Source organism: Mirounga leonina, unplaced genomic scaffold (genome assembly GCF_011800145.1).
Source record: "Mirounga leonina isolate KUSES-001 unplaced genomic scaffold, KU_Mleo_1.0 Mir_170, whole genome shotgun sequence".
Classification (NCBI taxonomy): Eukaryota; Metazoa; Chordata; class Mammalia; order Carnivora; family Phocidae; genus Mirounga; species Mirounga leonina.
In genome coordinates this window covers 8,795,372-8,810,165 of record NW_023270433.1, presented here as the reverse complement: position 1 = coordinate 8,810,165, position 14,794 = coordinate 8,795,372, and the positions used below count along the sequence as shown (strand labels likewise).

At 51.3% G+C, this 14,794-nt stretch overlaps 1 protein-coding gene across 4 annotated transcripts in view; it reads left to right on the top strand.

Annotated features, from left to right (window-relative positions):
* Positions 1-14,794, top strand: part of MVB12B (multivesicular body subunit 12B) — a 269,437-nt gene that overhangs the window by 219,169 nt on the left and 35,474 nt on the right. The window contains exon 8 of one of the 4 annotated variants that reach the window (XM_035015799.1): positions 12,398-14,264. The exons of the other annotated variants lie outside the window; for them this stretch is intronic. Coding sequence (XP_034871690.1) covers positions 12,398-12,534 — 137 coding nt within the window. The 3' untranslated portion in view covers positions 12,535-14,264. Of the gene's footprint in view, positions 1-12,397; positions 14,265-14,794 lie in introns of those variants that run through there. 4 annotated transcript variants of the gene reach the window in all.

Sequence of the window (14,794 nt, the reverse complement as noted above, 5' to 3'; positions counted from 1 at the left end):
AACTTGTTTCTAACTTTATTGCACACTGGTCAGAGAATGTGGTCTCCAGTGTTTTATTTTTTCAAATCTACATAGTTTGTCATCTGATGGATTACCTATTTCAGGAAGTGTTCAGATGACACTTGAAAATATGTCTTCTTTCTGTAAGGCATGTGTTTGAGATACACACACAACTATTCTTTCATCAGGTAGGATGGATGGATATATCCATATCCATATCTCCATCCATCCTGCTTAGCCAAGAATGGTACCTTTTTGTGTTTTGGGCCTTAAGTTCTAGAAGGTTCTTGTCCCGCTTGGCTATCAGGTGCTCAGCTGTGAGCTCTGTCACCCCTCCCTCTATTCTGGCCAGGTGAGGCTCCTCCTAAGGGTGCTGCCCACATAGGCCTTTGCTTGGTTTTCCTCTCGCCCCCAAGAGCCTTCCTGTTCCCCATCCTCATCCTTAGCAACCTCCAACCTACCCTGTAGTCCCGCTCTTCCTGGAAGCCATCCCTGGTGACTCCTGTACTCCTCTGGTGCCTTCTGCGGGTGGCTCCGGCCCGCCTTTGTACCCAAGCATGAGCACGTACCTCTCAGGTGCCCTCCGTATGCAGTCAGCTGCCCCACGTCCACTCCTGGGGGGCAGGAACTCTGCTTTCAGAGTAGGATCAAGTCTAGGCCTGCTCAGTCTTTCTTGGCCACCTAGTCACCTTGTTATAAAGGGATTGATCGCTGCTACTAGACTGTTCTGTTTTTAAGAGTTTATCATGAGGGCGCCTGGGTGGCTCAGGCAGTTAAGCATCTGCCTTTGGCTCAGGTCATGATCTCAGGGTCCTGGGATCAGCCCTGCGTCAGGCTCCCTGCTCAGCGGGGAGTCGGCTTCTCCCTCTGCCTCTCCCATCCCCTTCACCCCCCACTTGTGCTCCCTCTCTCTCTCTCACATAAATTTTTTTAAAAAGAGTTTATCATGAAACACCAAGTAATTCATTTAAAAAATGACTTTAAGAGCCTTACTCCAAAATGTGGATCATGAGAAGCACTATTTGAAAGCTCTCCCACATTCCCTGGTGACTCTCCAGGGACACACACAGAACACTGGGCAGCATGTGTGGAAGAGACAGCAGGGGTGTTGGAGACACCCACCTTGCCGGCCAGGCACCACCCCTGTCACTTGCAGGCGCCCTGCCCCAGGCTTGCTGTCCTGTCTGGCAGGACTCCCGCTCCTCCTGCACACGGGGCTGTGGGGCTCAACAGCACCTTCAGGCAGCGGGGACTGAGCACCTCCCGTGTGCCTGCACAGGGCCAAGCCTGGTTGGTAGTGCCAGCAGAGAGCCTGGGGACAGCGGCTGGGGGCCCAGAAAGCATGGGCCCCCCCACACACCGGTTTGCTGTGACCTGCCACCAGAAACATGCCGTACAAATTATAGCGATCAGGTTGCTCTTTGGCGTGTTGAGGTGGGTCGTTGGAGAAGGCCCGGCGGCCACAGGGTGACCCTGGGCCCCAGAGACCTGCAGGCTCTCTCCTCTCGGGCTGTCTGCCTGACAGCACAGCCTCCCTGGTTTCCTGCCATTAACGTGGTTTCGGATGAGAGTGAATATGCCCACAGCACCTCCTTGCTAAGGCTCATTTCCAGAGGAAGACAGAGAGTCATTCTTCATGGTTAAAAGTAAGGACAGCCTATAATTTGGGCAAATTTAGCCACTTCATACCTTTCCTGCCCAGAGACAGAGGAGTATTTCTGAACCTGGAAGGGCTGGCCTAGGCCCAGGAGGCCCTGAATGCCAGGGGCAGCTGTACTCAGACTGGGATGGCTTTGGTGGCTTTACCTGCAGTGACAAGGACGGGCTTCTGTCCTCTCCCGCCCAGCCTCGCCTTGGAGGGCCAAGTGATAGGAGTGTCTGTCTGGTTTCGGGGATAATAGTCTTTATTGAGCTAAATCGCCTTCATGTGTGAACTTACTTCATCTGTACACCCACCCTGGGGAGCATGTGGTATTACTGTTATCCCCATTTTATAAAGGAGGCTCAGAAGAGGTGAGTGAGTTCCCCAAGGTCACACAGTCTCAACACTGCCTTTACTGTGGTTTCCACAGAATTCCGTCCTAGCCTTCCACACTCTGCTCTTAGCTTTACGTCTCCTTATTCCCTAGACAGTGTGTTCCACGAGGGAGGTGCTTAGCCTCAACAGTCTTTGCAACCCCAGCCTCCTGATGGACAGCCTCAGAGTTGACGGAGGGCCCTGCAGTCAAGTTCATTTCACCGTCCTGTCCCCGCTCTGGCCAGCAGCCTGGGCCTGGGCCATAGCAGCGGCCGCTGCAGAGCTGCACAGGTGGGAAGGCTCGTTAGGTGCCGAGCCTGCTGGTTGCCTGCGCTGTGTGCGGGGCACTGACCCGGGCCCTCCCTGGGAAGGCAGGCCTGGCGCCCAGGAAGGCAGTGGACAAATCCATGTCCTCTCATTAGGCAGCCTAACCAATGCTCACCTGAGCTCGCAGATCTGTCCAGGGACTGGTCGACTCTCCTGCTTGCTCCCAGAGCAGCCTGGGAAGCCAGCCCCCTCCAGGGTGGCAGAGATGGCAAGCCCAAACGACAGAGTAAACTCCAATATGTCTTGGAGACACTATCAGCCTGCAGCGTATTTGTCATGTCACGGCAGCCTTGTGGATTCAGGGCACCCTCCCCCGTGGCAGGATTATTTACAGGAAACAGATTTTTATGGCGGGAGGGGAGGGCACAGTGACAGAGGGTTTCCAGAATGGACATTGGTCATTTTCTTTCACGTTTGGGAAGTGAATGATGATAATAGCACTTATCCAGCATTTATAGTGTCAGCCCCTGTTCTGAGTGCCTTACCCAAACTGTGTTTTCCACCCTGACAACCCTAAGAGGTGGAGGTGTCCTTAATCCCAGCCTGTAGCCCCAGAAAGAAAGGCACAACCTAGTTCACTCACCACAGTCACCTGCCGCGAGGCAGGTTGGCCGTGCGCATACTCTTAACCTCCACACTCTGTTTCCTCCGTTGTAGAAACCGATATGGAGGCGTGCAAAGCTTCCTCCCAGAGCCCAGTGATGATTCTGTGAGCTAGAGCTTGCGAGACGCCCGGCCCACAGCAAGTGCTCATGCCACAGAGTGGGCCGGGGAAGCAGAGGGGACTGGTTGAAGGGGTCTGCCCTTTGGGGCACTTGTGGGTGGAGGAGCAGTCGTTCCTCCGAGGCCACGGGCACTCGTTGAGGGGAGGGTCCTGAGAGCTGCACCCAGCGGCCCTCTGTGTTCAGAGGAGACCAGACCATAGCAGGGCTCCACAGAGAGGAGTGGATTGAGTCAGGTCCCACAAGCAGCAGGAGTCCAAAGGAGGGAGCAGAAGCAGATGGAGGGGAAGGGGCCGCAGGGAGCTCAGCGGTGGGACTGCCCTTGTCCCCTGCCTTCCGGAGGTAGGAAGAGAGAATGCTCAGGGCCTGGGCTGGGTGCCCAGGACACATATCCTTTGAAAGCATTTATTTATCTTTCTGATTTAGCTTTAAAGAAGCCCCAGAACTCACAGCCTATGGGCACAGGTAAGCAATGAAAAGCCAGGCGGACTATAAAGAGCAGATTAGGCGATCGTGTGATTGATCCCATGCTGTTGGCAGAGTCTCTGTGTAAATTCCATGTGGGCTGGTTGACTGAGGACACCTGGAATGTCATGAGCTGGGTGGTTATGAAAGTCACAGTTTCATTCCTCAGTCCCCCTTGTTGGTTATGGGAAACTCCTTTCCCAGCAACTCCCTGTGCGTGCACCTTCTTTTGCTCTGGTAGATGAAAAAAGGAAAGTCATTACCGAGCGCCCTGGAGGATCTTCATTTCGTGTGCGTGCCCACTTGCACGCACTAGGGTGCTCTCCCTCTGTCTACAAGGCCAGCGTTCAGCTTCAGGGGCTTGTAGGCCTAGGGTCCTCGGAGTTGGCCTGGGAGCCAGGGAATTGTGTCACCGGTGAAGCACGGTCCATTTGGTGACTTGGAGGCAGCCAGCGTAACAGATCCCATGGGGCCTCCAGCTTGTTTGTACTAGACACTGGTTCTATTCTGAATATTGCTGGAAACAATAGGGCAGGTGTTGAGCCTGTCTGTGATGGGTTAATAGGTAGAAAGTGTTCCACCCGGCAGAGGAAGGGAAGAGTTGTGCAAGCCCGTTTGCCTGTGCCTTTGGTCTCTGACGTGTGTGTTTGGGAGAAGGTGTGATTTGAGTTTGGGTAAGTGTTTTGGCTGAAATGATTGGAAGAATAATTGGAATCTCTTAGGAGGGAAGACGGGAGGCAATGTACAAGGGTAATTGCTGACACCAAAAATAAGAGAGCTGTGGAATGCTTAGCAACTTCCAGTTCTTTCTCTGGGACAAGTGGCCTGTAATGGGGTGCGGGAAGGTGACTACAGGACCAGACGGTTTCATTTTAAAGCCCTGGACCCAGGTAGCAGCTCTACCCTTAAGACAAGCCCCTCACTGCCTTTGAGCTTCGGGTCTGTCTCTGTTAAGCGGGGATGATAGGGAAGACCAATTAAGGCACTTTTACTGTGTCTTTTCTTATCAGCTGTAAGATACAGGAGAGTAAGATCCCTGTTTCTTCAACACAGGAAGTTTTTATTGAGCATCTGTTTTGTCGGGGCTGGTGTTATGGACACAAACCCCATGAAGGTGCCACCTTCCTGTGAGCTTTCCCCAAACCACAGGCTGCCAGCAGCCCTGCCCATGAGGTGGCTCTTCCCCAGTGAACAAGGGAAGCCAACTGAGTGGGGGTGGGCCAGGGGCCTGGTGAGGGCAGGTCAGGAACTCAGGGCTCAGAGGTAGGGTGGCAGAGTCACGGTTCGCCCATGCGGCATTCTCAGGTTTGGAGTTTTAACTGTAAAGTTGGGCATTTCAGTGACCGTTTCCTCTCTGCTCACATGGACCCTGTTTCCAACCGTGCTGGCCCTCTGTGTCCCCTGGTGCTTCATGGAAGAGGTAGTTAGTCACACAGGCTCCGTGTTTACTCAGCTATGAGGCTCATGTGGTTTCTTTACACACACACACACACACACACACACACACACACACACACTCCCTTCTCTCTGGATCATCAACGTTATCAACCCGGGTACCATCCAGGCCTGGGGTGAAGGCCCACCAGGCCCTGACACGACAGAGAGAAAGAGAGAAAACAAACATCTCAGGTCCCATTAGGGACAATCTGAGAAAGACCCACAGTAACACAGAGGAGAGCTTCCAGAGACCAACGCAGAGCACACCCCCTGGAGTGGCTACGACTTACCACCCGTTAGCACCTTCCTTTGGGCCCTTCAAGTCTGAAACCATCTTTCTATACTGAAAAATAGCCTTTCTGCTTTTATTTTCAAACTTCAAAAGATTACTCCTGAAATAAAGTTTTCCAGTGAAATACCAAAGGTTTTACACATGTGTGAAAGGAGGAGTCTGGTTGTTAAAATGTGTTTGCTCTGCCCCTTGGTCCCCTTAACCACAAAAGCCCTGCAGCTGCCTCCACTTTGTCCTCTGAAATATTCTCCCAGCTCACTTCACCACCATGCAGCTCCAGCCTCTCCTCATCCCCGTCCAAGTCTCGTTCAGTAGAGCCCAGAGGGGCGGATTGGCCTTTGTGTTTTTCTGGAGGAAAGCCTTCCGGGGATGGGCACTCTTCTCAGCTCTTCACCTGCCCCAGTGAACCCCAGTCTCTGTAACTGGTCGCCGCCGTGGCCCGGTGCTGGACTGAGGAGAAGGTGGCCCTGGTCACAGCCAGAGGAATTTCCCAGTCACGAGTAAGGACACATTTGCAATGGCTGGCCGTGTGGCCTCTGTCGGTTTTTAACCTCTGCATGTGTTTAACCTCACAAAGACCCAACGGAATAATCGGGCTGGGGAGCATTTTTGAGCCTCTAATGCACTGTATTACGGTTTTGCTGTCCTGGGTGATTCTAGAACAATAAACTTTGATAGGTCATCTTGAACGTCTCTTCCTCATACAATAATTAGACCATAAATGTTTTTGTAGGATAATTCCCCAAGATATTCCCAAGTGCCAAAATTTAGAAACAGCTCTTTAGGCACATAATTCTCTCCGCGAAACGTGGGAACATAAAAGTGAAACATTTGGGTGAACCTTTAGAACTAATGATTCTATAAATAAAAACTGACGTCATTTATAAAGTTATTTAAATAAATTTTGTCACTAAAATAAATTCCTCCATATATTACATCACCGTTAATAATAATTTTAACTGTGAGTTCTGTTTATGTAGGAAAGAATCGGGCCAAGACCCAAGGTTTTTCTAATCAGGCTGTCAGTGTGCTTGGGCGAGGTTCCCCTTTTTGCCCCTGTCCGCCCCCCCCGCCCCTCCTAGGATGTTCAAAATGTTGGCAGGAACCTGGCTGAATGTGGGGACAGGCTTCAAAACTAGGGAGGGAGGGGATCAGGTCTGTTGGGTCCTCCTGGCCTCTGTCTCAGAAGGCTGCTCCTTCCAGCAGAGGCCAGGTTCACCAGCTGATTGTCAGGACCATCCAGGTACCAGGTCCTGAGGCCATGTTAGTGGTCGCTTCCCCAGCAGAGTCCCCGAGGGCCACACCGTCCCGGGTCCCCTCCCCTCCTTCCTTACCGCCAGCGCGTGGGGCTAGGGGTCAGCAGTCCATGCGCCACTCACACCCCTTCATTTTCTTCCACCTTTCTCAGTCTTCCCTTCCTCCTTGGTGGAGTCTGTTTTAAAAAATAAGAAATGGTCACTTCAAGAAAGTTACTGCTTTTGCCTGAGAAAAGTGGAGAGTTAGCCCAATTGGGCTGAAATTCAGGTGCCGGGCATCTGTCCGGCTGACTCGCTAGCCAGATGCCCCACACGTGGATTGCAGTTTGTACTTTAGCAAAATGACAAATCATTTCATGTCATGACCGTCAGGATTCCCACCAACAGTAGACACCACCAATGTTGTATTCTCAAATACCTGGGGGGAGAGCTGTTTCGGGGACGAGGACACAGCTCCCTGTCCTTCTGCCTTCTCCGTGTTGTTTTTTTTTTAATAATTTTTATTTTTTTTTTATTTTTTTAAGATTTTATTTATTTGACAGAGACACAGCGAGAGAGGGAACACAAGCAGGGGGAGTGGGAGAGGGAGAAGCAGGCTTCCTGCCGAGCAGGGAGCCCGATGCGGGGCTCGATCCCAGGACCCTGGGATCATGACCTGAGCCGAAGGCAGACGCTTAACGACTGAGCCACCCAGGCGCCCCTGCCTTCTCCGTGTCTTATCAGACCTCACACCACCCTGGGTGGGGACTTCGTGGGGGCTACAGAAGTGTGGCATCTCCTTCTCCAGAGGGGGAAGGTGTGCTGGAGCGGCACCCCACTCCTGGCCCTGTGGGACTTTACAGGCCAGCATCGAAAAGCCACCTTGCGTTTCTCAGCCTTAGGTGAAAATGAAGTCACGGTCCGGTGTTTATCCAACAGTCTGGACGGAATCAAGCTGAGAGTGCCGCCGATTAGCAGGCTGGTCCCCTCTCCACCAAAAGCAAAACAATAAAAAGCCAGAAAGAAGTGTGCTTTCAGGGTGTACCTGTCGAAGACCATTGGCAAATTCTTTCCTAGTAAAGACTGAGCAGACTCTTAATGACACTTGTCCTCTGAGCTCCCAGTGCCCCCAGACCAGCAGCCCTGAACATTCTCTCATGGAGAGGCAGCCTTTGACTTTGGGATCTGGGGTCCCTTCCAGGCCTCTGCTCAAATGGTTTTTCCGCTGACCGCATAAATGATTACACTGCAGTCAGGAGGCCCATATTCAACACCCGCTTCTGTTACGGGCCCACTGGGCTGCATTGAGCAAGCCCATAAACGTCTCTGAGCTCGGAAGTCGTCATGACACAGGGTAGAAACTAGGATAAAGGAGTTAATGGGTGTGCAGTCCTGAAAGGAAGCTACAAGGCACCGCAGGTATTCACCGTGTGGGTCTTACAACTCTTGGGGTCTCAGTTCCCTCATTTGTAAGCTGCTCCTTGCCCGGGCCAACGCCCTCACTCCACACTGGCCTATAACTTTGCCGACCTGCAGGGTTTCTGTTTCCTCTTCTGGTTTTTGGTTTTTTAATTCACGTAGTATTTCCCCCTTTCTGTGGCTTTAAAGAAACCTTTTTTAAGAACAGGCCTCTGCTTTCCTGTTGGACCTTGCGTTTCGTGATGGTACCCCCCCCCCCAATTCCTGCCTGCCATTCACCCAGCAGCTGCAGCAGCTCTGAAAGCCTTGTGGTGGAGAAATCACTTACGTGTGTCTTTTTAAGCTGTTAGGTTCCATTGAAATGCATCCTTTCATACTTTGTTCTGACCAAAGGGTCCCTTTGAAAAATTCAGGGCAGATTTTCAAGTGGCTGGAAGTCATTACTCGGGAAAGCACAGAAAGGTTTAAGAAGGAAACTCAAGGATCCAGCACGAGTTAGACCTATGTTCCTTGGCTTCAAGATATGAAGAGCTCAAGAAGCAAGCCTTCTGTCTGGATTCCAGAAAAGATGGTCACAAGCTACCTGAATGTTACCTTTTCTTCCTACTATTAAAGGTAAAAGCCATAGAAACCCTGAGTGCTCAGGAAATTCACTGCAGATAGAGAGAAAGACAGACCAAGGACCTTTCTGGGTTCCTAACATCTTGCGAGTTTTAGAGGCTCCATCCACGAAAGATCGAAACAAAGAGAAACCCGTGGTTGGGTCTCATAATGAGTGATAAATAATCACTTAGCGGAGTACCTGGTTGTGCTTTGGCCCTGTTATTTCTTGATATCTTGTCTTAAATTATGTAGGAGGGTCAAGAGCCTGGCCTTCTAAGCTCGACGCCGCTGGCCTCCCTTTGGACTGGAAGCATGACCACCTGGCCTCTTGCGGCCATGAGACAGGCTGATCCCATTTGCCTCTCTGGGCTGTGACCGTGTCTAGCACTAAGTCCAAGGTTTCGTCAAGTGACCGCTGTGACCAGTGCTGCAATACTGCCTGCTTAGTCCTTCTAGGTCACAGAGAGTCTTGTCTGTGGCCAAGAGCTGCACGGAACCATATCCATGAGACCCTCATGGAAGTACTCTCCAGCTCTAAGCACAGAGCTCTAAGCACAGACTGGAGCTTCTCATGGTGCCCTTGTCCCAGAGTTCCTGAGCCGAAGTCCGGAGGGTTGAGGCTAGGGATTTGCGTTGTTAGCATCCCAGACCACTCTGACACACTTGATAGTTTGAGGACCTGTGGTTTGGAGAGAAAGGATGCGTCCTCGGGGGGGGGGGGGGGGGGGGGGGGGGAAGGGGGCGCAGCTCTGAAGACACCGTGTCTAAAGCCAGTGTCCCCTTACCTCCTGCACTTGTCTGGACCGGCACCTCCCCCACAGGGGTGCCACCCCTGTGCCATCTCTGCAGGGATGTGGCTGCTCTCCAGAGAGAGGGTTCCTGTGCTCAGAGCTGCTTTTCCATGGGCTGGCTTCACAGTGGAGTTGCCGTGATTGAGAAGCAGCGGCTCCTGCAGTTTGGGTTATCTGGCTGGACTTTCCATTTGGGGCTCCTCTTTGAAACTACTATTCTTCCTGACTGCGGCGCCTACAGTCGGCTCTGCCTGCCTCAGCTGCTCTGGAGGATGCCTGCCTGTCTCTTTGAGAGGCCCTCCTCGCAGGCTCCCAAACGAATCTGCGACCCTAAACTTGGCAGATCCCCACGTAGCTGCATTAGCTCTCTGGGGCTCTGCCCAGACCTCCCTGAGGCTCTGCTCCCCCGCGGGGACTGGCGCTTCCTGCACAAGGAGGCAGGTCCTGGGTGGAGACAGCCTGGAGTCTCAGGCCACCAGGGCTTGAGCTCCCACTCTGCTGCCACGGTGCTGGAAGTGTCCGTGTGGAAGTCATGAGCCCTCAGCGCCCGGTGTCCCCACCTGGGGAAGGAAAGCATTCCACAGACTGGGACACAAAACTCAACTTCAGCTCCTTTGATTTGTTTATCCTCAGAACTCTGACCCCCATCTCAACTCGCACCAGGATGTGCCCCAAACGCTCCGCTTTTCTCACACTTTCCATCCACTGCTTTGCCCCATTCCTTTCCAGATCCCTTTCTGGAGGAGAGTAGAGTGATGTGGAGCAGCTGATGTCAGGGCCATAGAGGTGGGCATCCCCCAAGTCCAGGGCTGTGGAGAGGATTCTCTGGAGGGAATTAAGGGGCCCTGTGGTGTTGTGGGGAAGGGTGTGCAGCAGTCTCAGTTCAGATCCGCCTCTGCATCTTGCTGGCCGTGAGCGCCTGGGCAGGAGCTTGACTGTTGCTTGACTGCTCTTAGCCTGAGTGTCCTCTGTGAAATCGGGAGGTGGGGGGTGTGATGACAATAATGAATAACACCAATACATAACTCAGGATGGTCCCGAGAAATCTGTCCGTACACAGAAAGCACCCAGACTGGGGCCTGGCTGGAGTAGGAGTTCAATTCACTGTGAGCTGCCGCCGCCCCCACCACTACCCTCTTTGGGATTGAAAGGACTGATGACAGGTGTGAGGGATGGGAACAAATCCCTGTTGTCCCCAGGCCCCAGGATTAGACACCCAGGTGGGTGGCAGAGCTATTCACTGGGAGCGGGGAAACAGAACCAGGAAGCTTGTAAGGGAAGAGCGATCCACCCCTTCTTCTCCATTGGCAGAGGGCGGGGACAATGCCTGGCTGCCTTTCTGTCGTGTCCCCAGTGGGCCGCCCATGTGGCCGTCAGAGAGCCCCTTCGATTCCTGCGATTCCACCCGCTGCCCGGCTCCGGGGCTCTTCAGGGATTGCTGTCTATTGTCTTTGAATCACACTGCTGGGAAGTAGTTTGCATAGATTCCCAAGTTTGTAATTAAAACAATTGAGAAATAATTTTCAGTATAAAAAAAAAAGAATAGCTGAACAGGAAGTGTCTTTTAAGCAGATGTTGTGCTGTGAGCCATGTAGAAATATTATTTTATCATCAACCCAAAACGGTTATCTTAAGACTTGAAAGAAAAAAGAAGGGAACATCTTTTCTACTAACCCAGCGTTTTTTTAGGGACTTAATATCATTTCACGTTTAAAGGTGACAGCAATATCTTTAACGTTTTTCTATTGGATTAATAACGTTTAATGTTCAAAGCAATAAAGTGAAATGTTTTCGTGAGGGTGGTTTATATCACTAGTGGAAAATTCAAGTGGGAAAAAAAAAAAAAAAGACCACACACACAAAGTCACAAAGTAACAGACGTCGAGAGCCATAAACTGGAAAGGGAGACCCGGCATGGAGGTGCTTTCACAGAGCCTGTGGGTGCGCGAGGCTGGGGTCCCGCCGGCCCGGCGCCACGAGGGGCTCGGTGCTCTTGGCAGTGAGCGCTGGGAGCCCCTGCCCAGTCCCCCAGCCATCCGTCTCCGCCCAGCAGCGGAATATGACAATGTTAGCATTTTTCATTTCCCTGACGTTACCATTAATAAAGCAATGATCCAAAAGGGGCTTTGCTGAGTCTGTTCTTTATGCCCCCATCACTCACGACTAGATAATTTCACACAGGATCGTTTTAAAATTAAATGGCGATAAAAACGCTCTGCTGTTCTGTGTTCACCAGTTCATAGAAGTCTATCAAGTCATTAATGTGTCATGACAAACTGCTCGATGGATACAAGAGTAATTAATTATTTGAATAAATAACAAGTTGAACAGGGGGCTTTGAACCACAATGACATACGCATCCCATTAAGGGCGTCTTGGAACCTTTGCAGGGCACTGGTAGGAAGAGTTAAAATGCAGGCCAGGGTATTGGAAATGATGAAAACCAACTTCACAAACACAGGGTAATATTTTACAGGGAGAGAGCCAAAATGTCACATTTCTGTGCCCACATGTTGTTCGGTGTTGAAAGTTCTCTGGCAGCGGCCATTTCAAGATACCACTTGATCAGCGGCGGTTTCAGAGAACAATTATACAGATTTTCATAATCACCATTAATCTCTGCATATTTTTTCATGATAATTACAGCAATTATTATTTAGATTTCTCTTGTACATGCCCATTGTGGGGAAGGAACAAGTGCTTATTATACCGGATAGTTCAGAGAACCACGGATTCAAGTTCTTTGTCATGCCTGCGCTCGGTTATTTCAACGCACGTTGCCTCTGAAAGTTCATCAGCTCTGGAAATCAGAGTAATATTCGCAGGCTCTATTATTAAATCTTGAGGCTGAGCTTAGGCCGCGGCTCGAGTCGATGGCTGAATTGTTCGGTTGGAATTACTGTCAGGTGGCAGGAGGTGCCCATGACAGGTGCAGTCCAAGACTGGTGGCAACCTCATACCTATTCTCCACGATAGACTTACAAAGTGAGCTAACAACCAATATTTAGAGAATACATTTTTGTGACATGCCCTTTAAAGGTTAATATTAAATCTGAGATCTGGGTAATTCATGGCATTGTACTTTGCAGACACGTCAAGTGAGACAGAAGGGAGCGCCCTCCCGGGTAATTCCAAATCAAGGTGGGTGTCCATTCAGGCATCAGTTCTGTCTCAGACTTCATCTTCATATCAGCGTGGTCCAGAGAGGCTTGTCCACTGGAGCTGAGTTTTGGGGAAGGTGATACGCTGCTTGCAAGAGAAGCCATTTCCCAAGGCAACGTTTCTGGAAAATGATGCAGTTTGGAAACGCGGGGCTGTGGAGGTCCGGTGTGTGGGCTCCTGTACCCCATCCCAGCTACAGGCACGAGTCTGCGGTCTCCTGTTCTTCCACGCCCGGCCTCGGGGACCGGCAGAGCCTGCCTACCTCAACCGATGTTAAAGGTCTAGCTACGTGAGGGGGACAACGGCCAGGCCTTCGCTTTGAACTGGGAGGTTCAGTATTTGAGCTTTCTGTAAAGCAAGAAAAATAAAAATGCCTTTTTTTCCTCTTCAAGTTAAGTTTTATTAATTAAGTTATGACTGATTCCTGTGCACACCAGCAGCGCAATCTTACGTAAGCGTAAGTTGGATTTAGATGGCTGTCAGACTTGCCGTGGAGGTCCCATTTTTTGGCCCGTACCTGTGTCCGTCACTGTGCCTGGTCTCTTGGAAGCACTTGGCAGCTCAGGGAGGCTGAAGCCTGGGGCCCACTCAGGCAGCCTCTCCCACGGTGGCTGCCCCCCTCCTTAGCTGCAGGACTCTCGTCCACAGTTCTCTCCTTCACGGGGGGATGCCCAGGCCCTGGGGAATTCGATCCCACTTATCAAGGTCAGAAGAACTCTGTGCTGTTACGTTTTAGACCATTTTTCTTTAACCAGTAGGCAATCTCTTTTCAAATCTTAAATAAAATGTATAATGAGGTTCTGCTTTTCCCGTTTGGGTGATGCTACCGTCCTATTGATAAAGTACTTGGGCAGTTAGACAATTAAAAGCTTACTTACAGGTTATGGAATCATGACATTTGAAAATGAAAGGCCAAGATCCCCGAAGCGGGTGTATTGTCTCGGCCGTGAGGGTGTCCCCTGGGAGAGAGCGAGCCAGGGACGCTGCAGGGGGTGGCCCCCGGACGCCTTCCACCTCCACACAGCTTCCATCCGCTTTCTCACCCTTCTTGATTAGACTCTTGGGCTGCCATCTGTAGGGGACTCTTTCCTTTCTCAGAGGAAGGCATCCGCACCTCGTCCTTCATATGGTGGGAAGGCAGTGGACTTGGAAGATCTCCCTTTCTGCACCAGCTCTGCCATTTACCAGCCTTGTGGCCCCAACCAGTCCCTTCCCTTCTGAGCTTCAGGTCCCTTTGGCAGGGTGGGTATGGCAACGCCTCACAGGGCCGTTGGGAGGTTTAAACGGGACTGTGTGCAAGTGCCTGACACAGTCTCCTTCCCCCCAGACGGACACACCCTGGCGCCGTGCTCTAGAGAGTGGTGGACCAGTCATTCCTGGCTTCAGACATACAGAAACCTGGGATACCTTCTCTCCCTGCCCTCTGGGTCCATGACGGGGAGGCATCTGACCAGAACCTACACTTACCCTTCGTGATTGTTGCTTTTCAGAAGCTTTTGTGAGTAGAATCCGGATGAGGGCCAGAGAAGTCAGCTAGAAACCAGCTGTTACCTACAGTGGGTTTGGAAATTGCATCCTCTGGGGCTTAATAAAGGTCTCAGATCACCGGTACATATTTAATACAATGATTCTGAGATGGAAGAATGTCCGGGGTGGGGGTGGTTAGACCTCACCTAGCCCAGGGCTACTGTAACCTAGTCGCACCTGAGAATCACCTGGGAGCCTTGAAAAGCTACTAACTCCTGGGGCCACAGCTCAGGCCAAGTAAATCAGAACCTCCTAGGGGAGGAGCCGCAGGCAGTGGGCAGTTTTTGAAAGTCACAGGTCAGGGACGCCTGGGCGGCTCCATCAGTTAAGCATCCGACTCTTGATTTCAGCTCAGGTCATGATCTCAGCATCCTGGGATCGAGCCCCACATCCAGCTACACACTCAACAGGGAGTCTGCTTGAGATTCTCTCTTCTCCTCTGTCTCTCCCCCCTGCTTGCACATACTCTCTCTAAAATAAATCTTAAAAAAAAAAAAGTCACAGATAAGTACCAGCTGAGTCACCTAGCCCAGCCCCTCACTCTCAGATGAGGACACCAAGCTGTGAGGCCAGCTCTCTTCTCTGTCACTGTGTCAGCTGTTACTGTGTCCTTCTCCATGCATCCTATCCGGAAATTCCTGATGTTGGCATGACCCAGCTGGGATCACCTGCTTACGGTGCTGCTTGCTGGGTTTCCGTACCATAAAGTTACTGTTTTTCCTCTTGTAATTAATATGTCATCAGTGGGAAATACTTTGGGACTATGTAAATAGTTCATTCCTAATCAGATTATCCAT